This window comes from Electrophorus electricus, chromosome 8, assembly GCF_013358815.1.
Source record: "Electrophorus electricus isolate fEleEle1 chromosome 8, fEleEle1.pri, whole genome shotgun sequence".
Lineage (NCBI taxonomy): Eukaryota > Metazoa > Chordata > Actinopteri > Gymnotiformes > Gymnotidae > Electrophorus > Electrophorus electricus.
In genome coordinates this window covers 5,906,427-5,931,496 of record NC_049542.1, presented here as the reverse complement: position 1 = coordinate 5,931,496, position 25,070 = coordinate 5,906,427, and the positions used below count along the sequence as shown (strand labels likewise).

The 25,070-nt window shown below is 45.7% G+C and overlaps 1 protein-coding gene and 3 long non-coding RNA genes across 11 annotated transcripts in view; 3 read left to right on the top strand and 1 right to left on the bottom strand.

Annotated features, from left to right (window-relative positions):
• Positions 1–1,966: 1,966 nt before the first annotated feature.
• On the top strand, positions 1,967–5,886 carry LOC113579888. Its single transcript, XR_003410921.2, has 4 exons — positions 1,967–2,779; positions 3,352–3,469; positions 4,583–4,649; positions 5,642–5,886. It is a non-coding gene; the product is annotated as an uncharacterized LOC113579888 (long non-coding RNA).
• On the bottom strand, positions 2,980–4,363 carry LOC118241919. Its single transcript, XR_004776424.1, has 3 exons — positions 4,240–4,363; positions 3,354–3,459; positions 2,980–3,251 (listed from the first exon to the last, which is right to left on the bottom strand). It is a non-coding gene; the product is annotated as an uncharacterized LOC118241919 (long non-coding RNA).
• Positions 5,887–5,970: 84 nt separating the features above from the next.
• Positions 5,971–6,571, top strand: LOC113579889. The gene is made up of 3 exons (XR_003410922.1): positions 5,971–6,022; positions 6,288–6,366; positions 6,487–6,571. It is a non-coding gene; the product is annotated as an uncharacterized LOC113579889 (long non-coding RNA).
• Positions 6,572–9,060: 2,489 nt separating this feature from the next.
• epha7 (eph receptor A7) overlaps positions 9,061–25,070 on the top strand; it is a 68,041-nt gene continuing 52,031 nt past the window's right edge. For 4 of the 8 annotated variants that reach the window (XM_027014087.2, XM_027014085.2, XM_027014089.2 and 1 more), the window contains exons 1-3: positions 9,063–9,253; positions 10,942–11,006; positions 11,932–12,601. In XM_027014087.2, the coding sequence (XP_026869888.1) occupies positions 9,160–9,253; positions 10,942–11,006; positions 11,932–12,601 (829 nt within the window). In that variant the 5' untranslated portion in view covers positions 9,063–9,159. Of the gene's footprint in view, positions 9,254–10,941; positions 11,007–11,931; positions 12,602–25,070 lie in introns of all 8 variants that reach the window. The other 4 variants (XM_027014091.2, XM_027014090.2, XM_027014093.2 and 1 more) reach the window with 3 other exon arrangements.

Sequence of the window (25,070 nt, the reverse complement as noted above, 5' to 3'; positions counted from 1 at the left end):
ACCCGCAGTGACATCGTCCACCCTTCTGAGACCACTTCTGCCCCAAATCACTGACAGTAAAATGGCGACAAATGAAACATGAATGTACATCTACTTATTATTGTTTGATTGGTATCCTAGCTGCTGATAGGCTGGCGTGTTTATTTGGGCAATGCAGTACTCCCAGCCCAGTGAGGCAGAGGTCGAAGCATGTGGTTGGTCCCCACATTGCACCGACTAGTGTGGGAACAAGTGAGAGTGCCCAAATCCCGCCCAATTCTGACAGTTCGCCATGACATGTTGCCATGACCAGAAATGGCAAATGTCCCTACAGAATGCAATGGGAATGCGAGTGTAGCAGTCCAGAGGAAATTGAGGACAGGCAAGAAGTGGGAGGGTGATTTGGTAGGTGGGGCATGCAGAAACTGAGGTTGAAAGAGAGAAAGATAGATAGAGAGAGAGAGAGAGAGAGAGAGAGATAGAGAGAGAGAGAGAGAAGAGTGGGGAAAAGGTCAAGCATTGGGAGCACGGTGCAGGCCAACACTTCAAAGCCCGGCACCAGTCAGCACTTTTGCCGTCTCCTTTGCCCTGACGAAGACTGGCGCGAACGAGAAGATGAAACAGTGCAGGAGAGCCAGGCTGCACGTGCGCCGATCCCTCAAAGCTTACATAATCCCCCTTTCTTTGCCTCTAGGAAAAGAAAAAAAAAAATCACCTCGGGCTGGAGTCAGAAGCCCGGCAGGCTGCATTAATGACAGGGACGTGCTCGCAATTCAGAGTCTGCCGGCAGACTCATGCTAACACTTGGGTTAAGTTCTGCAGGTTCGGTAGAAGGAGCACTCTGTATTTCTCCCCCGTCTTTTTCTCATGCTTTCTGTCCTTGTCTTGCACATTCACTTTTCCTCCATATCTCCCTTGCGCTCTCTCTCTTTCTCTCTCTCTCTCTCTCTCTCTCCATCCACCACTGCTTTTTTGGGCTTTTGGTCATCAAAGCTACAATCCTAACATGAGTTTTCTATTCTTTGAACTGCATAGAAAATGATGAGAATGGAGGAGACTTCTGGCCTTCTGATGAGAACAGAGGAGACTTTTGGCCTTCTGATGAGCGGCCTGATGAACAGCTGAGCCCTCCCCACCCCAGCCGACTAACTCTACTCTGCTTCTCAGCTACAACTGCGGAGGATGGATTAGGGACTTTTTCCTGGCATTGGAGCTCCCAGATGAAGGACTTGGACCCTGTTGTCTGTCTCTGCTCGTTTCCTTTGCAGAAAACCAGACATGATGAATTATTAAACAAGCTCAATATTGAATCACTGCACTCAGCTTTTTCGGACATGCACAGATTTTGGGGAGATATTAACGACCTCAGCAGCTACAGGCAGGACTTCTTTATATGTATTACTAAAAGGTTTTGTATTAAATATCCTCCAAAAACATTGCACTTGATGTGGACAGAGTGACATACCATTTTCAGCCTTAGGAGTTGTATATTGGATATTTTTGACATGCTGAACCTTGGTGTCTGTGCAGGGGAAAAGCAGAGTTACATTGATGACACGCTCATTGACATGTCATTACCAGAGGGTCAGGAAGCCTTGCCGAATAGCACCTGAATGCACAAGGGAACAAGTCAGCAGAATATTAAGAGTACATAACACCAATCACTCCTGCTACCAATATACATATACAATATGCCCAAAATACATAAAGATGAAAGCAAGGCAATCTGTTGGGTAATAAGCCCATCTGAATGTCCTGCCTGTCTCTTCCTCAGTCTGTGGGTGAATGGCGGGAAGCTCAGAGTCCCGGACTGCAGGGAGCTAATTGCATGGTGTTTGCTTTTATCACCACAGATGCTTCAGTGAATGTCATTACTCTCTCTCTCTCTCTCTCTCTCTCTCTCTCTCTCTCTCTCTCTCTCTCTCTCTCTCTCTCTCTCTATCTCTCTCTCTCTTTGTGTGTCCTGGCTCATTTGGTCTCATGTTTTATGGCATTCATTTTCTGACTGAACAATAATCACTAAAGGTTGCCAGATCACTTATTTGTTGTATCCGTCCTCACACCAAGGATGGCATATTCACACATACATTTAAAAATCTTTCCGAATAATGACAGCTGTTGTTAGTGTCTGATTTATGATTATTAAGTTGGTGTGTAATGAATTTAGCCCATAAGTACAATCATAAATTCGGACCCGTAATGTTCTCTCTCCAGACTCAGAGTCATGGACTGAAGCCTGCACTCTCCACCTCATTACAGCTCCTTTCAAAATCCAAAAGCCAAACCCAGCCATGCTTAGAAGAAGCACCACTGCTCTCCCAAATGTTTGAAATGTGAGACCATGAGCACTGCGGCAGGTCAATCTATCACTGAGGAAGCTGAGGAGATGGTAAAAGCGGGAGGAAGGAGGAAGGGTGGCAGTGAGGTTAAAACATGCACGCAAGTGGGGTGAGGCAGTGTGATGGCGGCCCCAGCCTGGCACAGATCACAAGCCCCAGTAATGTCAGCGAAACAGTCCGGACCGAGGCGGCTGGAATGACAGTGAAAACCTAACCCTCCCTGCTGGGCGTTTGCGTTCAAACAGATTCTCTCGTCTACTCTTTCATGCCATGGAAAACCAACGCAGGCTGTTTTCTCTCCATCATTTTCACACACTCTCTCTGTCTCTCACGTTCTGTGTTTCTCTCCCTCTCTCTCACTCTCTCTCTGGTGTGAGAGATTTATAGGAGTCACAGAGTCACTGGCTTTGGAACATGAAACGGGTCAGATTGTCGGTGGTACCTGGGAGTCCGCGTCTGAGGTAAGCTAAACAAATTCTTCTGCTTGGCCACCCTGCCAAAATGTAGTTAGCAGCTGCGGCCGTGTTCAAAGAACTAAACAACAAGACAGGAGTTCTTCAAATTAAAGCCAACCTTAAGTTATCCTCAGAATGGGAGTTGTATTTTCATGGGACTCGAATAAGCAAAATATATTTGTTCCTTTCATGAATAAAAATGAATTTTTTAGTTTCATGAATCAGGGCTCTCAAGCTGTAATTGTGAAGAAGGGATAACAACTGACACCAAAACTGATATGTGAAATATAGGAGTTCTGCACTCTCAGTACTGTTATTGCTGTGGTTCCAGCCTTTTCTGGTCCAACTTTCTTCTTCTTTTCTAGCCATTGCATGGCCAAGACCATGGAGTGTTTATGTCTGATCAACTGTGAATTGGCCTTCCAAACACAGCCTCCATTCTTCTTACTTGTCTCCATTGCCAAGAATGAAAAGTCACCTGTGATTGGGGGGGGGGGGGGGTCAACAATCAGTAAGGTGTGTTATTGTTGTCCCGTTTCCACAGGGCCAATCCTATTTCTTGCCTGTATCTGCTACAGACCTCTCGCCGTGCTCTTCCGCAAGTGGTGGAAGCGTTCTTCTTCCTTGACCAGTACTTCTGCGCTGACCTCTGCCCAAAACTTCCCAGCATGGTCCCTTTCTTTATTCTGGGAACAGGTGAGCATCGGTCGTGCTGAGCTTGCAGAATGACACGTGAGCATTTTCAGGTGACTGCAAAGGGGTAGGGCGGTTAGGGGTAGGGCGGTTAGGGGTAGGGCGGTTAGGGGTAGGGCGGGTAGGGGTATGGCGGGTAGGGGTAGGGCGGTTAGGGGTAGGGCGGGTAGGGGTAGGGCGGGTAGGGGTAGGGCGGTTAGGGGTAGGGCGGGTAGGGGTAGGGCGGGTAGGGGTAGGGCGGTTAGGGGTAGGGCGGTTAGGGGTAGGGCGGGTAGGGGTATGGCGGGTAGGGGTAGGGCGGTTAGGGGTAGGGCGGTTAGGGGTAGGGCGGGTAGGGGTAGGGCGGTTAGGGGTAGGGCGGGTAGGGGTAGGGCGGGTAGGGGTAGGGCGGGTAGGGGTAGGGGTAGGGATAGGGCGGGTAGGGGTAGGGCGGGTAGGGGTAGGGCGGGTAGGGGTAGGGCGGGTAGGGGTAGGGCGGTTAGGGGTAGGGCGGGTAGGGGTAGGGCGGGTAGGGGTAGGACGGTTAGGGGTAGGGCGGGTAGGGGTAGGGCAGGTAGGGGTAGGACGTTTAGGGGTAGGGCGGGTAGGGGTAGGGGTAGGACGGTTAGGGGTAGGGTGGTTAGGGGTAGGGTGGGTAGGGGTAGGGCGGGTAGGGGTAGGGCAGGTAGGGGTAGGGGTAGGGATAGGGCGAGTAGGGGTAGGACGGTTAGGGGTAGGGCGGTTAGGGGTAGGGCGGGTAGGGGTAGGGCGTTGGTAATCAACCCAAAGTGTACCCAGATATAGTCAGTCTTCCACAGGGCGGCTCTGACACTTGAGCTGGTGTGGGGAAGGCAGCTGCTGCATGTTTTGCTGCCGTCTGGATGTCTTCATCTGTCAAGGAGCAAACCTGCAGGTCCCCACAGGCCATGTGACCTTGGAAAATGACACAAAAGGAAATGCAAACAGTCATTAGGCTGACGTGGCAATCACCGGTGTGTCCCCGAATTGCATTTAAGTGTCCCACACCATAATGTCTCGATTGATATTTGAGACTAAACTGATTTTGAAAATAATGATGAAATTATGGCTTGTGTTTAGTGATAACCTGCCTGCTAACTTCATGTCTTTCACTCCTAGCACTTTTTTGACTTGGAGATTCAACAGGAACAACAATATTTCTGTGGAATCAAAGTCATTGGTTGAGGTGAGGAAGTCTCACTCTTTTCCTGTCTGCATGTGGAAGAGAGGTAGTAAGTTAAATGAGAACATCACTCATGTTTAGTGAACACAAATCAAGGTCCCTGGCCTAATAATAATTCATAGATTAGGGGCACGAGAGGGTTTTTGCTCTGGGTTTTAATGAGAGCACATTAGTCAGCGCCTGCGGTTCGACACTTCCACATAGCCCCGCCCCCCAGTCCTGCTCTGTCTCCTCCTGTGCTTTGCCAGGGTGAATGCTTCTCTTCAGGTAATTAAATCAGAGAAGGAAACATTTCTTTGTGTTTGTGTCTCTCACCCAAGCGTAATGGGCATCCGCTGCTGCTCAGAATGACAGATTACTACAGGATGGGTCTGCTCCTCTTTGAACCTTTCACACAGAAAATGAGGACATTTAAGATAAATCTGAAAATTGTCCTATTAGAAGGGCCTTAAGTAATATTAGGAGCTCCTTTAGAGCCTTCTGCTTCTTCTTCTTCTGTCTTTTCTCATTTTATTTCCTCTCTTTTATAACTTAATTGTCACTTATGACAGGAAAATCAATGGTAATATCCAGCCTTTTTAGAAAGAATTATTATTATTTTTATCATTATTTATTACTATTGTAGCACCTTTCTTAAAGTCCAAGGTCGCATGAGACATTAAAAAGTGAGCATGAAAGTCTGGTAAATGTTAGTACTCTCCTTTGCAGTATTAAAGTAGTCATTTTGACACACACTTGGAACAGGCCCAGAACTGTGATTACACCACTGAGCACATGTCAGGTGCAAATGGGTGCGAGTTGACCCACAACAATCCCCCTGCAAGCCTGAGCATTCCCAACGTCCTCTGGTGCTCCACGTTAGTGAGCTATGTATTAAAAAAAAAGCCTAAAATTGCTTGGGAGTACTTACCAAACCGACGGGTCTCTCTGGCCAGCCTGCTGGTTCCTGCTCCTGGTGGCTATTAAATCTCTGGGTGTTTTTTTTTCCCCTCTAGGGCCCTCAAAGACTTGAGGAATGCCAAACCAGGCTCCACCCTGCCTGGGGAGAGCGATCAGGCCGAGGGATTGCTGTTCTGGAGGTGCTCCCCTCTTATTACCCAGCCAGTCATGCTGAGGAACACAACACTGCAGCATTCATCAGCTCTTAGCGCGGCCTCTCTCTCTCTCTCTCTCTCTCTCTCCTCTCTCTCTCTCTCTCTCTCTCTCTTTTCTTGCTGGCCTGTGGTCTGAGCTCCCCACGATCAAGCAGGCCAGCGAGGGAGGGAGCAGGCGTGAGGAGGAAGAATGAAAGAAAGAGAAAAAGAGAGAGAGAGAAAGAAAGACAGAGAGAAAAACATGACTGAGTCATGGAGGGAAGTAACCTAGAAGAGAAACAGGTATCATTGCCTGCTGATGAAGAGATATCGTCCAAGGCGCTAGGCCTGTTCCCCTGGAAAACCTCCAGCAAATAAACACACTGTAAAATATGTAGATGGAAGGCCAGGGCACAACAAATCTCCCCCTTTTTTAAACAATCGGTGACTTAAATGCTGGTCACATGTTCTGCAGAAACAGTTAGTGTTGCCAAATGATCACTTTCTTACAAAAGTTTTACGCTGTGCTGACGTTTTCTTTCTTTCTATTTCTTTTTTTTTTGGTCAGGTTGAAGGAACGTTGTTGAAGTTGAAACTAAATCAATGCTGAAGTGTGTGCAGAATCATTCAGTTGTGAAAAGGCAACGGTACATACACAACAATTACTGCATTTTTAGAACTTCAATATATCACTAAGAACATACATTTTTCTTCACAGAAATATACAAGTTAATAGTCATGTTTCTAATTTTTTTTTTTTTTTTTAGGACCTGTTTGTATGGGAAACATTACTGGTCATAAGTGGAAATTAAGTGTAAATAAAATAATAATAATAATAAAAGTATATTTTTTTCCTGTCACATTTTAAATGTACGTTAAATCATCCTTTATTATAATGCATGCTGTAAGCACAATTTGCTGAAATGTCCTCTGAAAGAATGCTATCTCCTTTCAGGACAATAGCAGGGATCCGTGGAAGAGCCAGGTAGAACTTCACTTATACAAACTGTCATCCCCACATGGCCACTACAAGATAATCCTATTTCAAACAAAAGAACCTAATTAACGGATGCCGTGGTAACGGTAAGCAGCTGACGATGCAAGCACGCGGCCGGCAGCTGTGGAAGCGCGGTGTGTTTTCCGTATTGGAAAATAATCGTAATTATAATAACTTCAGGTCGAGGTTTGTTTGGTTTCGCGCGTCTTTCGTCCACAACTAATTTACCTCCAGGCGCGACGTACAGAGCATTCTACAGGAAGAGTAAACCTGCCACTCACAGCCGGGTCACTGGAGGCTCGAGTGCGTGTGAATGCAAATGAGCGTTTTGCTGGATATAAATATTCAGAAGTGCATTCACAGGCATTCAGATGTCACCCGCTTAATCCGGCGTTGACAGTGGCGATCGGGTGCTTCTGCAAATTTAAACAAACGCACTCCCGAAATAGAATTACAGCGTCACCTACTCCCACGTTAACAAAGTGAGGCCCCATTTATCTTATAGGTTAGTAATTACAGTTAATCAAAAAAAAATGTTGTTAATTTGAAGTACCTCAAAGGTAGTTTAAAATGTTGATAATGAGCAACATAAAATAATGCTGCACAGGAGTGTGTATCAAGGGTAAAGAGGATTAGCAATGATTTGCATAATAAACAGACTAAACAACAAATAAATAAATAACCAAAACAGAGGTAAATAAACCTTGAAGTGAGTCCTTGTCTGCCTCCATTCGTTTGTACACAGTTTATTAATCAATATTTGTGGGCCATAATTACAGTTGTTTTACTCGTTCTAGGTAATGGAGATTCATAAGTGACCTGTCACAAATGCATTATATGTTCCAGGGCTAATGAGTTTCCTTTCAGGCTTTAATTTATCAGTGGTTTGCCAAGTCGTCTGAGCGGGCGGGAAATTAACTTTACGCTCTTTAATTGTGTTTTGTGTTTATCTTGAATCTTTAACGCTACTTAAGGCCCGAGCGGTTCAATCTTTATGGCCCCGCTCCCTCGCGCAGCGGTGCTATTCAATGAATCAATGCATCTGGGCCCGTTGGCAAGACAGCAGGATGGGCCTGATCTAAAGGTGACCTTCTGAAGCACACACCAGCGCCTGTTGGTCCGTCTGTTTGTCTGTCCGTGTGTCTGTTTATGTCTGTCCGTCGGTCTGTCTGCCTGCCTGCCCGACAGCAAACGCTCAAACTACAGCTGCAGGATGTTGTCGAGTAGAGTATTATTATTTTTGTTTTGTTTTGTTTTTTTGCATATCATATGCAGTATTGCAGTATGTGCCCAGGCAGGTAACAGTGGGCGAGAATGGAGATATATATTTAGTTTAAAAAAAAACCCGACAAGGAACACAATCTGCATCGTAGCTGACGTAGAATGTTAAGGAACCGCGATGCTTGGAGAGGTGGCTAGCCTTTAATTGTGCCTCTAAATTTGCAAAATTTCTCGTGTACAGTTAAGGAGGGTATTGGTACGGAAAATGTTCATATGCGCCGAATATTGTCATAGGACTATCACGAAGTGAGCGGAGCTAAATCTCGACTAAAAGCGGGGATGCTTGAAAGTGTACGCAGTATGCTCTCATCTTTGCTCTGAACCACTTCTTTGCTCTCATACTGTGCATATGAAATCTGAAAACAATTTGTGTCCAGACATGTTCCTTATTAAGCTAATTATGGAAACATTGTTGTTTTCATGAACGTAGTATTAGTCCACAGCTACTGAGGGATATTCAGCGAACATACACACCCTTGTGATGCAGGCCTTGTTGGAGTCTTAAACCTTAGCCATTGTTAGGGCGTGCTTAAATTGCTTTGCCAAACGTCCAACCATGTCTATACACGAGGTTTCAATGTTCTTAAGACACCTTTTAACAGTACCAAACATTTATGTTTATGGAGTCATATGAGAAGTTGTTTTTCTTTCTTCGGCGTTTTCTGACGTCGTGTAGTACAATGAACTCGTGAATGTCTGATGTGAGGTATAATTATAAGATTATATAGTTATAATATATCAATAATATAAATATAAAATAAAATAATAATATAAAAAGCGCATTTTCACCGTGGTCAATCTTATCCTCCGCCTGATCAAATAAATACATAAATAATTAAAATTCTTATTTCCCCCAAAAAGTTTTTGATTCAAGCGTATTCTAGGCCTCGGTGAAAGTCTAAAATAAGAGACCGCCTTTGCTACGAAATGATTCGTCGACGGCACCGTACGGAGTCGTTTTCGCGCGCCTGAGGTGGGCTTGGTCAGTGTCAGTCTAGTTGAGTGGCACGGTGTATGGTCCTGTCCCCGCCCCGCAGCTGCCGATGCTATTTGAGTGAGAGACGGCTATTTTATTCACTCAGAGCTGGTACTGGAGCGTCGTCAATGGGAAGGGAACGCTGCGGTGGATAAGCGCACACTTTCGCTAACTTCCAGCTGCATCATGGTTTGCACCTCGGTTCCCTGTTTGTGGACTATATTTTGCCTTCGTTTATGTTTTTATGCGAACACTGGAATAGCACAGAACACAAGAGAAGGTAAGTGATAAAGTTTCCTACAGAGTCCTGCGATCGTCGCATCCTGAAAGCGGAATGCGCTGTATATAGAAATAATGAGCATAACAAAAGCGTAAAGTCACAGCGTCGACGAGAAATTACAGGGATATACACGACGCGATTTCCATGCGGTCTCAGGTGATACCGAGCTGGATACAATATTGCATCGCGGAGTAGCTCCTTTCAGCGCAGAGCGTGTGGCAATACACCACTGCACTCTTGTCAGGTCCTGTCTCATATACGAGAACAATACGAATAAGCTTCGACTCCCAAGTATATTTCAAGTTGCAACATGCTAAATTTGTCTGCTTCTCATGGATGCGTTTAATTATTTAGTTATTTCTTTCCATAATCAGACTTGACTGCTAATACCGGCTCTCTCTTCCTAGAATGTGTTACTGTCGCACAAGACAACTAAACGACATGATAACCGGCTTGTTCCTGGTTGACGCTAAATTGTTTAGATAATGTTGGTTGTCAGTCTACCGAGGGCGGTCTGTGACGTCTAGACAGCCCAGTGCAAATATACGAAAAATGTGTATCAAACTTCGAAAGATTAGCTTGATACAATCCAGCAAGCGCCGCACAGCATAAATACTGCAACAGAATACTGCTCTGACAAATGCATGGCATAAGGCTACGTCGATGTATTTTTTTTTCCACTTATGGCGAAGATGACCTTCAGTGAAACGGGGCCATTGAGGGATTTTCGTGGACAAAATCCCCCGCAATCGCACATTAATCGACTTTAAGTATTTTTTTTTCCCCCTCAAGTTGTCGTGGCGCGAATAAAGGGCTTCAGAACTGGCGCTCTGTTCATTCCATATCTGCACCGCGTTGTTTTTTGTAACGTTGTTCATCGCACAGGATGAATGTAGATATTATGTATCCAAAAACGCGTTAAATAAATAAAGTATGCACCATAATTTTATTAAAGAGCTCTTCGTTCACAATCGTACGAAATGAGCGTCCGATTTCGACTCCGACCCTGGTAGGCGGGCATACTGCGCTCACTTTATCCTGTGTATTTTAATTACATATTCAGTGAACAGTCTAACACGCAATACAGAGGTCAGTCCCAGTTGCTTGTCTGTAACCTGGCTTCTGTCCACAGAGAGATATTCCCAGGCGACTGCCAGTGCATTATGTAGCATAATTTACACACTCGAATACAGGTGCCAATTTCAAATATGAAATAACCTTTCATAAAGTAATCCAGATGGCCGTTTAACTTTTAATTTTTAGTAAGAATACAGTAAAGGCAAAAAATAAAAAATAAAAAATCAAGACTGCAGGCCATTTGCTCAGATCTACTTTTGCGTGCGTGTATCCGACAGAGTCGCCTAGTGCCGGCGGTGGTCGCACTAGAGCTTCTTCAATGCGACTCACTAAAACTAGGATCCCAAACAACACACGTTACACACTCAGTCAAACACGATTTTTTAACCTTGGGCTTTTAACACAGGAACAGGTGCCAAGAGATGGTCTCTGTACAATCGATGCTTTCTGTCAGGGACGCTAATTGGGGAGCATACCAGCCACTAGCTCTTGAAAATGGGTCAGAGTCTCCGAAGTGCCGCGCATATCACTTCCGCTGGTGTTTTCCGACGCTTCGGCGCAATAAGAAATGCGTTAATTTAACGGTACATTTCTTTATCTCTCATCGGCAGTTATCCTTCTGGATTCAAAGGCGCAGCAGACAGAATTGGAATGGATAGCGTCTCCTCCGAGCGGGGTAAGATTTAATAACTTTTTTTTTTCTAAAATCATTGTGCGATATGGGATATTCGTGATTTAATTTTCAACTACTCCATCATATGCCATAGGACAGCCTATATTCATAAGTGTAACCGTTTCTTGTTGATGTGGAAACTGCGGGCTTCCTTCATGTTTTATTACCATAACCTATTTCGTTAGACGCCACTCTGACGGCGATGAGTGCAGGTCTATCCAGAATAGCTTGTATTTTGTTAAACTTAGGGCTCATCAGGTCCCTTCAGGCGATTGTTCTCCATGTTATAGTATAGGCTTCGCCTGCCCAGTTTTATGACTACGGGGATGAGACTAGTTGAGAGTAGTGTTCACCATCCATAGTCTAGGTCCGTAGGCCTGTATCTTTTCTTCAGATTAGTTGCTTCATGTTTAGTAATTCTGTTTTTTAATTTTTTTTAATTATTTTTTTATTTTAATTTTCAACATAAATGAAAAATAAACTTATAATTAATTGTTTTCCAAATATGCACATTCAACAATGTATTTATTTAATTTCTATTTTTGACCAAGCTTTGCTTAGGTGAGCCAGTGAATATTAAACAAGTTCTTAAACCAGTTATGTTTTTTTTTTTTCATTTTTAAAGTATTTCTCCCAGTTCTTGATCTTTTTTTTTTTCTAGTAACAAGAGTTAGTTAAGATAGTCCTGTCTTGCATCAAAGCCAAACTTTTTGATTTTATATTATTGACCTGGTACAAGTCAATATGTTTATCTTTATGTGTTTATCTACATATACACAAGATTGTATTTCGCACTGCATGGACATTGTTGAAATTTCATCAGTAAGGCCAAAATAGGGAAAATATTTGTGATTATTAATGTACAAGATCTATTTATTTATTTATTTATTTGTTTGTTTACTAACTTATTTATCATGGGCTCTTTCAGTGGGAAGAGATCAGTGGGCTGGATGAGAACTTCACACCGATCCGCACGTACCAAGTGTGCCAGGTGATGGAGCCCAATCAGAACAACTGGCTTCGGACTAACTGGATAGAAAAGGGTGATGCGCAGAGGATTTTTGTGGAGCTGAAATTCACCCTGCGGGACTGCAACAGCCTGCCTGGTGTGGTGGGCACGTGCAAAGAGACGTTCAACCTGTACTACCAGGAGACGGACGCCGAGGTGGGCAGGAATATACGCGAGAGCCAATATGTGAAAATAGACACGATCGCGGCGGATGAGAGCTTCACGCAAGGCGACCTTGGAGAGCGCAAGATGAAGTTGAACACGGAGGTACGCATCATCGGGCCACTCTCGCGCCGGGGCTTCTACTTGGCCTTCCAGGATGTCGGGGCCTGCATCGCCCTGGTCTCCGTCAAAGTCTACTACAAGAAGTGCTGGTCGATCATCGAGAATCTGGCCACGTTCCCGGACACAGTGACGGGTTCTGAGTTCTCCTCGCTGGTGGAGGTGGAGGGCATGTGCGTTGCCGATGCTGAGGAGGAGGCCGACAACTCTCCCAAGATGCACTGCAGTGCGGAGGGCGAGTGGCTGGTGCCCATTGGGAAATGTATCTGCAGGGCTGGATTTCATCAAAAGGGTGATACCTGTGAACGTGAGTATCTTCTCAACAGCTTTCCCAGTAACCAGGGTTCTGTTTCATGGAGGCAATGTCTCTGCTAGGAAGATGTTGTATTACACACTCAATGATTAACCTCATGTGTGCTTGTGGGTGGATGACTGGACAATAGTGTAATTATTAAGTTATTATTATGCCATTATGTAAATCATTTAGGGGTCCATTTGGCAAGAAAATTACTGTTGTAATTGTTGGCTTGTCTTTGTCTAGACATAAGATTTGTGATCTTATTGTGAAATAATTCTGATTAATTTTGGGAATTATTCCAGTTACAATACAATTCTTGTTAAAAATACAAAAGGACCAAACAATAAAAATAAGCCTGAGAGAGAGAGGCTATGAAATTTATATTTGACAGGAATAATAATGATGGATTAAATCTGGAAGCAGATATCCTTGGCATAATAATGGGGAATCCAGTTAATTGTTTGATTAACAAGCTCTTAATTTATAGTGTTGGTTGTGTTGATATTTGGATTAAGTGATAACTTGCACTTGAGTCTGGCTCTCTGCTCTTCAGCAAATCTGTCCCCCCCCCACTCCTTCTATGTGGCATTGGGCCAGGTCAATCACTGAAAAAAAATATTAAGGTCTGGAGAAAGTCCAGCCAGTTCCTCCGTAGTTCTTGGGCCGTCTGAAATGACCCTGATGGAGAAGGAAAACAAACAGCAGACACACAGCAGGCCTGCGACCAGGTTCAGTGACAGTGGCGACCGAGTTTGTTTATGAGAGGGCCCTCTGAGGGAACGCAATCGCACTCGGCCCCCGAGGTACACTAGTTCCACCACGACCCCCCCTTTTGGACTGGGTGGGGCACATTGCCCGCTGTCAGAACCGAAGCACTTAGGGTCGACCACCGAGTGCAGCCGGAAGACGAGAATCAGCGAGGGTCCAGAGGGGACTGCTTAGTCTCAGTCTGCTTAAGTGGCTTCGCTTCGCCCGCCGAACCCTTTCATGTGCAAATTGAGCCAACACACCTTGGGCCCCTTGCTGGCTTATCGACTGCACCAAGCAGTAATGTTTCATCAGGAAATCGGCGGATGGCTCATATAGCTTTTTGCGCTGTACACACACAGCCAGGTCTCTGTCATTAAGTTAGCGTATGAAGAGTGCTTCACAATGCAATTATATGATGAAAAGCAGAAACGGCTGTCTCCTCTGCAGTGTTGAACTGTGTTGAGGGGTTATTTTTGAGCTGAAAGCCAGAGTTAGAGAGAGCAAGTTCAGCACTGAGGGTGCTCCTTTGTAATTTGGGTTGTTTGGCACACATTCAGAGAATAATGGGAGGTGTTTTTGTGTCGTGCCTTTTTATAAAAGCTGTCTGGAACTTTTTGTAATTTACTTACATAGAGCAAATAACACAGTTTTGAGGCAACTGCTGGAGAACATAAGTCAAATATCTAAACTGTCTAAAATAAGTGTCCCTAGGACCAGGACTTTTGTTACCTTATCTTGATAACTGCAAAAACCAATAAACTCCTGTTCAATTCACTAATGTGCTGCTTGGCATTAAACAGACGATAAAAGAAGAAATAACCCCAAATAATATAGTCCCAGGGGCTTCCTGTGAAGCTAAGATAGCCAACAGCACCCAGGGCCTGGGGTGAGAAAGAGCATAGTGCAGGTGAGGTGGGTTGTTGTGCAGGGTGGGATATGGCATGACACAAGTCACATCGTTTTGGTGCATTTGGCTGCGCTCCTGGTTCAGGAGCATCCATGGCAATGCTGGCGCATTTAATCTAAATCAAAGGAACAGCAAAAGTGCTGTGTCAGCGCCCCAGCCCCTAGGCCTTCTCCTGGTATTAAATTGCCCCGCGTGGTGTTTACCCCCCCACACACACACATGAACACACATTGAGGAGAACGGTGCTGAAGTGTATTGCGGGAGTGCGGTGCTGAGAGGAACAGGCGCGTGTTTTTAATATGGAGGGCTGGTTGGCCGCTGAGAATACACCTTGTGTATTGTAGCGCTCTCCCTCTCTCTCCGTTTCTCTCTCTTCCTTGCTCTCTGTCCCTCCCTCTCCCTCTCTTTCGTCTTTCTCTGACTTCAGTTGTCCCGGGAGGACTCTGTGGCCCTGATGCTTTCTAGAGCGTGGTTTTCTCACACTCTCTTAGACTGTTACATTTTAATGTCTGCAATGTGTGGGGAAAATATCTATCTATCTATCTATCTATCTATCTATCTATCTATCTATCTATCTATCTATCTATCTATCTGTCTGTCTGTCTGTCTGTCTGTCTGTCTGTCTGTCTGTCTGTCTGTCTGTCTATATCTATATCTATCTATCTATCTATCTATCTATCTATCTATCTATCTATCTATCTATCTATCTATCTATCTATCTGTCTGTCTGTCTGTCTGTCTGTCTGTCTGTCTGTCTGTCTGTCTGTCTGTCTATATCTATCTATCTATCTATCTATCTATCTATCTATCTATCTATCTATCTGTCTGTCTGTCTGTCTGTCTGTCTGTCTGTCTGTCTGTCTGTCTGTCTGTCTGTCTGTCTATCTATCTATCTATCTATCTATCTATATATATATATATTAATTAATTTTTTTTTTTCTACTTCTCCTTTTGCATTTTTTTGTTTTTCTGACACACACAGTGTAAAGGAGTTGGTCTGTGGGAAGGCTGTAGGTGAGCTGACCTGTCAGTCATGCTATTTGAGACGGGCCCTTTGTGTGCAGTAGGCCTCCTCCTGATATGTGTGTTGTGATCTTCTCATTCATCACCCGAGCTGGTGGGTGGGGGTGTAGGTGTTGGTGGTGGTGGCTGTCTGTCTTTCATTTTTCTTTCTTTCTCTCTCTGTCTCTGTCTCTCTCTGTCTCTAGCTTTCATTATCTCTTCATGTGGTACTTCAGGCAGTCTTCAGGGGTGCCTTTCAGTGTGTCCATGCCTGTCCCCCTGCTGGGACCCTCAGTGTTAGTGGCGTTGAAAAGGAGTAATGTGGAGTGTTTGGCGGCCCTGCCCAAGGTTTATTTGCATAGAGCCGTGTGCTGCTGCTAAAAAAAAAAAAGAAAGGAAAAAATTGCAGTCCTTCATATGCAAGGTCCTGTTTGCCAGTGTCCATGCTGAGGGAATGGACACTGCATTCCTCAGTCAGAGTGAAAAGGACCTTATAGGCGGACATTGCGGTCTTTGTTTGCTCAGGACCTACCCGTTTTTTTTGGGGGGCGGGGGGGGGGGGGGGGGGGGGGGGGGGGGGGTGGTGGTGTTTTTTTTTTTTTTTTTTTGGAGCAATTCTTGGAATGTATGTTGCTTAGTTTTAACATGTTTAATTGCATTTTGACTATATAGGATGGGCGGGTAGAGCTACCAGCCCATCCGCTCCTACTCTGTTTGTGAGAAAGTGAAAGGGTTTAGAAAAAAAGAAGCAGTGTCTTCACTGTTTGTGTGGGGAGAGAGGGCAGCCCCCATTTCCCCGTGCGCATGGCATTCGCTAACACGCTAACGAGCAATTTAGCATCACGCGGCTAGCACCCGACAAACACCACTGCCATCCATCTCAGCCCTGTCAGGGGAGCTGGACAGGAGTTAGTCAGAGCCTGATGGATGGCCCACAAATGGGGGGTGGAGGCTGCTTACGACGTGGCACAGGGCACGGGACACAGCCCCAGCTGTAGCGGCGGTGGAGGTGCGCTAGCATGCGGCCCCACGGACGGACCTCTCTGCATGTCAAATGCTGTCACCAGGACTTGAGGGATCGGGGGGGTGTGGAGGGGAAGCTGCTGGTGCTGGCCCTCTGACACTCGGCTGATTGATCAGGTGTGAAGGTGGCGGCTGAAAGCAGACGTCCGCTGGAAGCCGCCTAAGTGATCTCAATTATTCAAACGGATGCGGAGTTCCTGGGGGAGGGGTGGATGCGGCGGGGCTGAAGGGGCCAGATTCAGTGTTTGATGGATGAGGGCCCGTCTTTCCACAGCCCGGGGTGATTTTTCCTCCCTGGGCAGGTTCGACCGGGCTGGTGGAGCCATGTGACTTGAGCTGCTCTTCCCAAGTGGCTGGCGTCCGGACAGTCTGGACTCGGCTCAGCTCTCCGGATGGGACCAGCCGGCGTGCATGTGAGGGATGGTGAGCCATCATTCCTCGAAAGCACAGCTTGCTTTCAACTTTCAAAATGTGGTGGACTAGCGCGACTTGAATGCAAGGACAACAACACTTGGAAGTTATACCTGGTCATTTGGGAATTCTAAGAAAACCTTGTCATGAATTTAAATAGTTTGATCCCAAATTTAGAAGCTTTTTTTTTTTTTTTTTCAGAAATACATTTTGCTTTACCTCAAGAGGCAAAAAGGAGCACAAATTAGTGTTTTTTTCTCCCTTTCTGTTGAATCTGTGTTTGCCCCGCCACTAGTCTTCCTGGCCTCTGTCTCTGTGGGTGTAAAGGGAGAAAAGTGTGAGGTTATGTAATAAGTTATTGATTTTGCTCTTAGCGGGAGATTGAGGTGCTGAGCCCAGCACTCTGCTGTTGTCCCTGAGGACGGCCATCCTGACAACAGGACCCTCCCCGCCACTCAGCCGGAGCTAAGGCCTTCAGCCTGTTCACATATCACTTTCACCGGGCTGCCTCAGGTTAAAGCTGCAATAAAGCCACCCTGGGTTAAAGCTGGGCTAAGCACATGTGCACATTTGTGTGCACTGCATGCACGCTTAAGTGAACACACATACGCAGGCATACACACAGAATGCATGCTTAAATGGGCATGCACAAGCAAAACACATAGAGCTTATGTGGGGATACAGACTTAAATGGACACACACACACACACACACACACACACACAAACACACACTCATCTCAAAACAAGTCTGCACCGGCCTGGCTGATTGCCTCTCTGATGGACAGACAGCAAGCAATTACAAAAGAGACAGGTGGATGTGTGTGTGCGAAGACATGAGTGTATATAGGTGAGAGTGTTACCATTAAAAGAGGGTAAAAGAGCAAGCTCACTGACGTGTGTGTGTGTGTGTGCACGTGAGAAAAGTTTAGACAGCGTGCGAATGGTTGTGTAAAAGCCAGTGTGTCAAGTTTTAGGGGAAAAACGGATTTCAGGCTTTTGCGTGTGTTTCATTGTTTGTGTGCATATAAGGATGTGTGAGCGCGCTTGTGAGCATGTGTGTGCGTATGCACGTGTGTGTGTGTGTGTGTGTGTGTGTGTGTGTGTGTGTGTGGAGGATCGATGGAGATGTCAGGATTGGTTAGTGTTGCTGGGGGGGCTCCATACGGAGGGGGCACTGGGCAGGGTGTCTTTGTTTTGGACGGGAAGGGGCCAGGGGCGTGATTCCTCAGGCAGGACAGGGGTCAGCTGAGCAGCTCATCCATCTTCCAGGCCGCTGGCGACCTGTCAGGCACCCTGTCAGGCATCCTGCACATGTTCCTGAGAGGAGCAGGCAGTCCTGCTTTGTCCGAGGCCCGTTTGGCCGTAGCCATGTGTGAAGGAAGTTAATATTCGCTGACCTGGCGCATAGCTAGCGAGAGACCCTGGTGACGGGCACGAAATCACTGCACCGCCTGCAGGAACACCAAAGGCCTACCTCTTCTCATGAGGGCCCCAGGGTCCTCATCTGTCCGCTGATAGCTGTCTGTCCGCATGTCCATTCTCATTGGGGACCCAGAACAGGCCCTGTTTACTCCACTGTCACATAAAGAAGACAATGGCCTACAGGCTTTTCAGGAACTAAAAACATTTTTTTGGGGGGTGTCATTTTTTTCTGAACCCACATTCTTGGATATTTTTTGTGGGGTCCAGTTTAGTCTAGCAGAATCACAAAGTATACAACTGAACCAAAGTCTTTCTCTCACTAATCGAAAGGGCATATTTGTCTTAATTTTCAGCAAAAAAAACTTTATTCATTATTTTTTTATTAAAAATACTGGCCCCAGTCCCACCCTCTCTGTGATTAAGAGGCCCCATCGTTCGCTCCCTCTGTTTAATGTATGTCAGGGATAAGATACAGGAACAGTGATGTTCCTGCTAAAGCATTCCATCAGCAAAGCTCTCCGTGAAGGGAGAAACATGTTCCTATTTTCTACCTTCGATGGAAATGTCCTAAATGACCCAGACTAGTTAATTTATTTATTATTATTTATTTAGTGTGTTGATGTTTATGGAATAGAGATTTACTTTCAGAAGCATTTTAGTTTAGTAAATTTAAATAAACAAGGGACTCACTGATTTTATTAAGTTAAAAAATAACAACTGAAGACAAAAACAATTTACTCTTAAATTATTTGTCTTTTGGCATGTGAATATACAAATATTTAGTGTGTATTGAACTAGTATCTTTTGAAGTATTATTATTTATTAGCTAGTATGAAAGAACTTAACTTTGTTCTCCCAAATGAGCTGAAATCTGAAGTGTTTATAAAAGCAAGAATGAGCTAAAACATCAAGGAGAAAGCATTTGTTTGTAACTGCAATTTTTTAGTTCAGTGCAGTTCTTGAGAAACTGCCAGTGCCACCCTTAATAGCATGATGTTTTTGTTTACAAAGAAACATTTATTTTTCATTATCAGAGGTCAGCAAGTATATTTGTGAGAGTAGCTCGCCAGATCCATCATTAAAAAGAAGGGTTTGTTTGTTATAGTTTTCCAGAATCACACTAAATGCAAAGAGTCTGAATAGATGAGAATAAACACCACATATGCACCCTCCAACCCCCCAACAAAAAACACACAAACACCCCCACTACACACACACACACACACACTTACTATTACAGGAATATTATCAGCTATTTCCAGAACCACTGACTGTCATTCTAGTACCTACTGATTCTATATCGAAGTATAAAATAAATAGATAAATCCTGGCAGTAATGTCTTCCTTGCCTGCAATCCTGTTTGTTGTAATTCCAGCATAATTTGGAGTCCACAAATAGCCCTAAAGTCGTCTCAGGTCCCCACCCTAAACAAAAAAGGGGCAGCTCTTCTGGCAAGTTGATTTTTGTTATCTATACATGCGCGAATTAGCATTTGTTTACACTACAGCACTGACAGGAACTGAGGATTGGATTCAGTGGCTGATCGATTGGCCTCCAGACCCCGTGCAGGGAGAGGGCAGTGGAATGTGTGTGTGTGTGTGTGTGTGTGTGTGTGTGTGTGTGTGTGTGTGCGTGTGGGTGTATGTGTGTGCGTATGCGTGTATGTGTGTGCGTGTGTGTGTGCGCGTGTGTGTGTTCGTGTGTGTGCGTTTGCGTGTGCGTGCGCGTGCGTGTGCGCGTGCGTGTGCGCGTGCGTGTGTGTGTTCGTGTGTGCGTGCGTGCGTGTGCGTGCGTGCGTGTGCGTGCGCGTGTGTGTGTGCGCGCGTGTGTGTGTGTGTGTGTGTGTGTGTGTGTGTGTGTGTGAATGTGTGTATATTTTATCTCTAACTTGCTGATGCTGCTTGGTTATAGAGCTGATTGGTTGTGGTCATAGTGGATCTTAGTGGGCTAAAGCTTTGCCCATATCTCCCTTTTTATGTGCTAAATAACTGATTTCCCTTTCTCATTTAATACTTCCCTCTCTCTCTCTCTAGCTGTATCAACAACAGTTTTACTTCCCTTCTAGCCTTTATCTTATAATGCAAACACACACACATACACCCCCTCACACATGGACTCCATCCTGAATGTTAAAAGCAACTCAGGCAGGGTGATTCTGTCCATCGGGCAGAGGAATTAATTCGGAAAGCTTGGATGAGGACAAGGGAATTAAGTGGAGACGTTCGGGAAGGAACCGATGAGATTCTTCTCTGCATCTACACTCGTCCCGTGGGTTCAGCTGCAGCAAAGCGGAGCCTGTAATTTATATACAGGATAACTGATTTAATGCTACAGCATTCTTTGTTTTTCATTTGCAAATATGCATGCAACAAATCAGCTGCTCTCCCAAGGGTGGAAAATTACAGGTGCTTGAGGCAATGCTTATTTGTCTATTTCACAATCACCAGTGCACTCAATAGCATATATAGCTTCAGAAAAAAGGGCTCTTCCCATAAATTTCCAGTTGCTCCCAAACCTCAGCAGGACCCATACAGATGGGTTCATCCCTCCAAAGCACCACGGCTCCACAAAGTCCCCTTATCGGTCCCCCTTTTAATGCTGCTAGCATTATGTTTATGCGGTTTATTTTCTGCACTTTATTTTTATGACATAATTTGACCTGACAAACATCTGGCAGGCACATGGAGGGCCACCCGGATGTTCAGTCTGTTCTAAAGCATCTGCAGTGGTGGATTTGTGTCGTGTTGTATTTAGCCCATAATCAAATCTCCCCACGGCCGACACGTGAGAAAAGGGGAGCGAGGTCCATGGGCCTGGCTCCGGTCGGCACAGACGCAGCTGTTGGGAACCGACGGGAGCCAGCGGGAATGGCGCAAATCCTCGGACGTCAAGCCAAGGTATTGTTTTACGATCGGCCCTGGCGACGATAGGCCCTGGCGACTGACGGATGGCTTGGATGCTGTCCTCCATGGCTGGGGCATTGATCGTGGCTTGTCTGGGTATCAGGAGCTGCCTTCTTGAGCACACTCCCGCATTGAGACTTTGTCAGCTGCCACATATTTAATTTACATAGCATTAGCCAGTCTGTGCTGCTATGTATTTCATTCAGCAGGGTTTTTATTAAGAGCTAAAAAGCTGTTGGTAGGCCTTTGGAATGTAGGATCCTGTACACTTTGATCTGCTTTAGGCCTACTCTCTCTCTCTCTCTCTCTCTCTCTCTCTCTCTCTCTCTTTCTCACATACATATTTCTGTCTCTCTCTATCTCTTTCCCTTCATCTCTGGATTTTCAGGTTTGGGGGGCCTTCCTGTCAATGTGTCCTTGCACACACTGTAAGAGAATGCTAATCTTCTCTTTGTTTCTCAGCGAAAGCTACTTATCTCTCCGTTGGCATAGGTAGAAGCCATGAATGGGATGCTTGTCCGCGTGTGGGGATCACCCCGTTAATCCCACTCCCTCCCGCCGGCTAACGTGCCATGTTCTGGAAAAATCAGCCTGAACACAATCCTTCTTTTAACCATTTAATCTGCCATTTTCACTGTCCCACCTTTCTGCCTGTTCCCCTCCATGTAACTGTTTGCTCTCGGTACCCAAAGGCCCGTTGTTCTGAGGTGCTTGGAGGTGCCAGCCATGGCAGAAACTGGATCCTTGCCCCACTGTGCGGCTTCCTCGCAGGCCTCGGGTGACTCCCACCCGCCATTTCCTGGAGCCAGGCAGGCCCTGCCCTTCTGGAAAGGCCAGATTAAAATGTCTGGAGGGAACGTTGCTCAGTGTGACTGACTATAAGGAGCTTGGCTTTTTACTTTTTCTTCCCCTCAAGTGCAAGCCCTTTTGTCATTTTTCACAGGTCGAGGTTGTCAAAGCGCATGTGTTGCTAATCCATTACACACAGGTCAAGTCTAGGTGTGCTGTCAAAATTTGTGATGGATATTTTAAGGGGCATTTTTAATTGCAGGTTGATGTTAATTTCCCTGTGTATCTTGGCAACACTAAAATCAAGGCAAATGTTTTTTTAGAGTCCTTCGTCTTGCATGATTGGGTGATAGAAGTTCAAAGGTCAAAGAACTGGCCTGCAGCTGAAGGGGTCGCGGTTAATAATGTCTTAACCCCAATGTGCCCAAGGGAAAGTGTCCTTGCAATTCAGTTAATGCATGTCACTTTGGGCAAAAGCAGAAAAAAAGGAAAATTGTTGTTCATTTATTTGGTTCACCCTCAAAAAAAGAATAAGAAATGCAACGCAATTAAATGTCGTAGCATATTTTGGCGGCAGTGAGCGACAATGAGAGGATGGAGGTCTTTTGCTGGAGAATGTTAGAGGAGGGAATATGGATGTCCATGAAATAAGAAAATAAACCCTGTTCTTTATCACGCTTGACCTGCTCCAGCTTTCCCCTTCACTTCGTCGGACCGGGGCCGCACGTCTCACTATCTCCCTTCCTTTCTTCTCTTCGCTCCCACTGTGTCTTTATCGCTTTAATAGCACGCTATCATCATGCCGTTCCAGCTGCCTGGCATTCTTTCTTCAGTTGTGCTGAGGTGAATTTCAAATGGAAGGGTGTGGGTTTGGACGGGGGAAGGTTAGAGCCTTAGCGCAGTAGCGTCAACAGTGTCCTGACTCTACGCAGCCGTTGGAGGTTCATCTTTGGCACGCCGGTACCATCACCGACTCTGTCTGATTGGCTGTTACCACAGCATGCAGCATTGGTTGTGCAGAATGAGCTACCGATTTGCCAACTTCCACGCCACGCCAAGCCGACGAACCGGAGGTTATGGGGAACTTGATATCATCTTCCCACTGAAGAGATTTCCTCTCGGAATTGATTGTAGATTGCAGCCACCCTGGTTCCAAGTAATGTGCAAGAAGCATCTCTTGGATAACATGTTAGGGTTGATGAGGGGAAAATAAAAGACTCATCTCTGCGACTTCTGCACACTGAAAGGGAGGCATTGTTGGCTAAAGGCAGTGTTTGCTGGAAGACACCTGAACAGAATAATCTGTCAATCAGTGTGAGATTATCTGAGGGAAGAAAACAACAGACGAGGTGCCAGACTGTCACATCAGGACATTAAAAATAATTATCATCTGTTATGGCCACAGGAAACGATAAGTCAATCTGTCATAAACTGGCACCACCAGCTGGGAGGCTCATCCATCCTCTTCCCTTTTTTTTAATCATCGGCCCCCTTTCTCCCTTCTCGGATTGCCAGTCATGTTTGGACGCAGCTCAAAAATGTTTAGAAAACCGAGAAAAGAACAAAAAACAAAACAAAACCCCAAAGCTATATTTTAACCCAACTCGGGTCTTCATTCTTCTTGCCTGAGCACCTGCAGGAGATGGTGTTTCTTTGTCTGAGAAGGCCCAGCGTGTGGAGGCATTTGCAAGGCTAAGAGAAAGGTCTCCTTCCTTGACAAGGATTGTGAAGCTGTACGGCAGAGGCTATGAATGAATCTAGACTGAGGGGACGGTTTTATGTCCATGACTCGAGCAACGGAGGGCAGATTACAGCTGCTGGCTTTTGCTGCTTGCCTCCGATCCCTGAGAAGGCCTGTCAGGCCCCTGCCGACTTGTGTTTCCTTGCTTTGTTTAGCCTCTGCGTCTTCTGAGAGCTTACTAATTGCCTCATGCCGTAAACGGGGGCCGATGGTTGTCCGCTCACTGCACCCTGTCTCACCACCCATTACCTCGTCACCATTAGCTCATCCTCGCCTGCACTGCCCGCGCCTCTTGGCTAGTCCTAGTTTTCCTGCCCACCGGGAAAGTCACTATATCATGTTAGCCAATGGACGGTTAAGTGGTGGGTGTTGTTCTACTGTCGGAGCATTTTATACTGCCTTGTTCTCAAGTTGTTGTGTGTCATGTTCTCAAGGGAATATCCTGGCATGCCAGGTCATATGATGCTAATACTGACATGTTAGCACACATTTCCGTCAACATGAAAATGATGCATACAGGTAAAATTTGCCAAGCTTTGCCTCCATTCCCCCTGCAGAAATAAAACCATTAGGAGAAGTCATGTTAAGCTGTCACTCCTCTTAGGGGCAGGCTGGCATGTTAGCATAAATGGCTATGCTTGCTTTGAGCTTTGCTAGCCAATGGCTGCCATGTCATTCTGGCCTGACTTGGCTGTGTTGGTGCATGTCACTCTGAGGGAACCTGGACGAGTGGAGAGATGACCAACGCCTCTCAGGCTGGTGAGCACATCAGTGCGGACTTCAATTTTAGGCCTAATTTGCTGTGACTTGCCTGAGTAAACATCTCAGGGATCAACACACCACAGGCTAGAAGCCAGAGGGTCAGCAGGTCAAGGGCCCTCCTGCTTTGGTGATTTGCGAAAGCGCTAATCTTAGCATGTTAGTGAGATAGCCCGCTGGAAGACTCTGGCCAGCTCTTAAGCCCCTGGCTCACGTTGGATCTGACTTTCATACAGGAGCTCAGGCACTAACCCACACTCTGGCTTACCAGCAAGTGTAATGGTTTCGTCTTTTATTTTTGTTCATAGACACCCCCACCCCACAGCAACACCAACAATCGCCATCTGGCCCTCCAAATAAAGCCTTGCATGTTAATAAGTGTTCTCTGTCACATTATCAAACCAAGATTCACAGATGTTTAGTCATCAGATGCACATTTAGTATTGGATTTACTTGTTCATTGCCTCTATTGAATCATCAAAAAACAAAAAACAAAACTGTAAGCCTATATGATTGGTCTAATGCTGAAAAATGAGTGAAAATAAGCTCAAAGCACTCATGACCACTGCAGGCCATGTTTCTTGCCCCCAGATCCCTCAGCCTGAGCTACAGCGCCTGCTTTCAATTACCAGTCCTCACAGGTAGAGGGATATCAGAGATAAAATCACATCTCTCTTTCTCCTCTGGCGGCCTGAGAGTGGTTCTATTCGGAGTGGCCGTGCCGTGCCGGGCCGCTGAGGTAAATAGGCCCTGACAGGGCTTTCATGT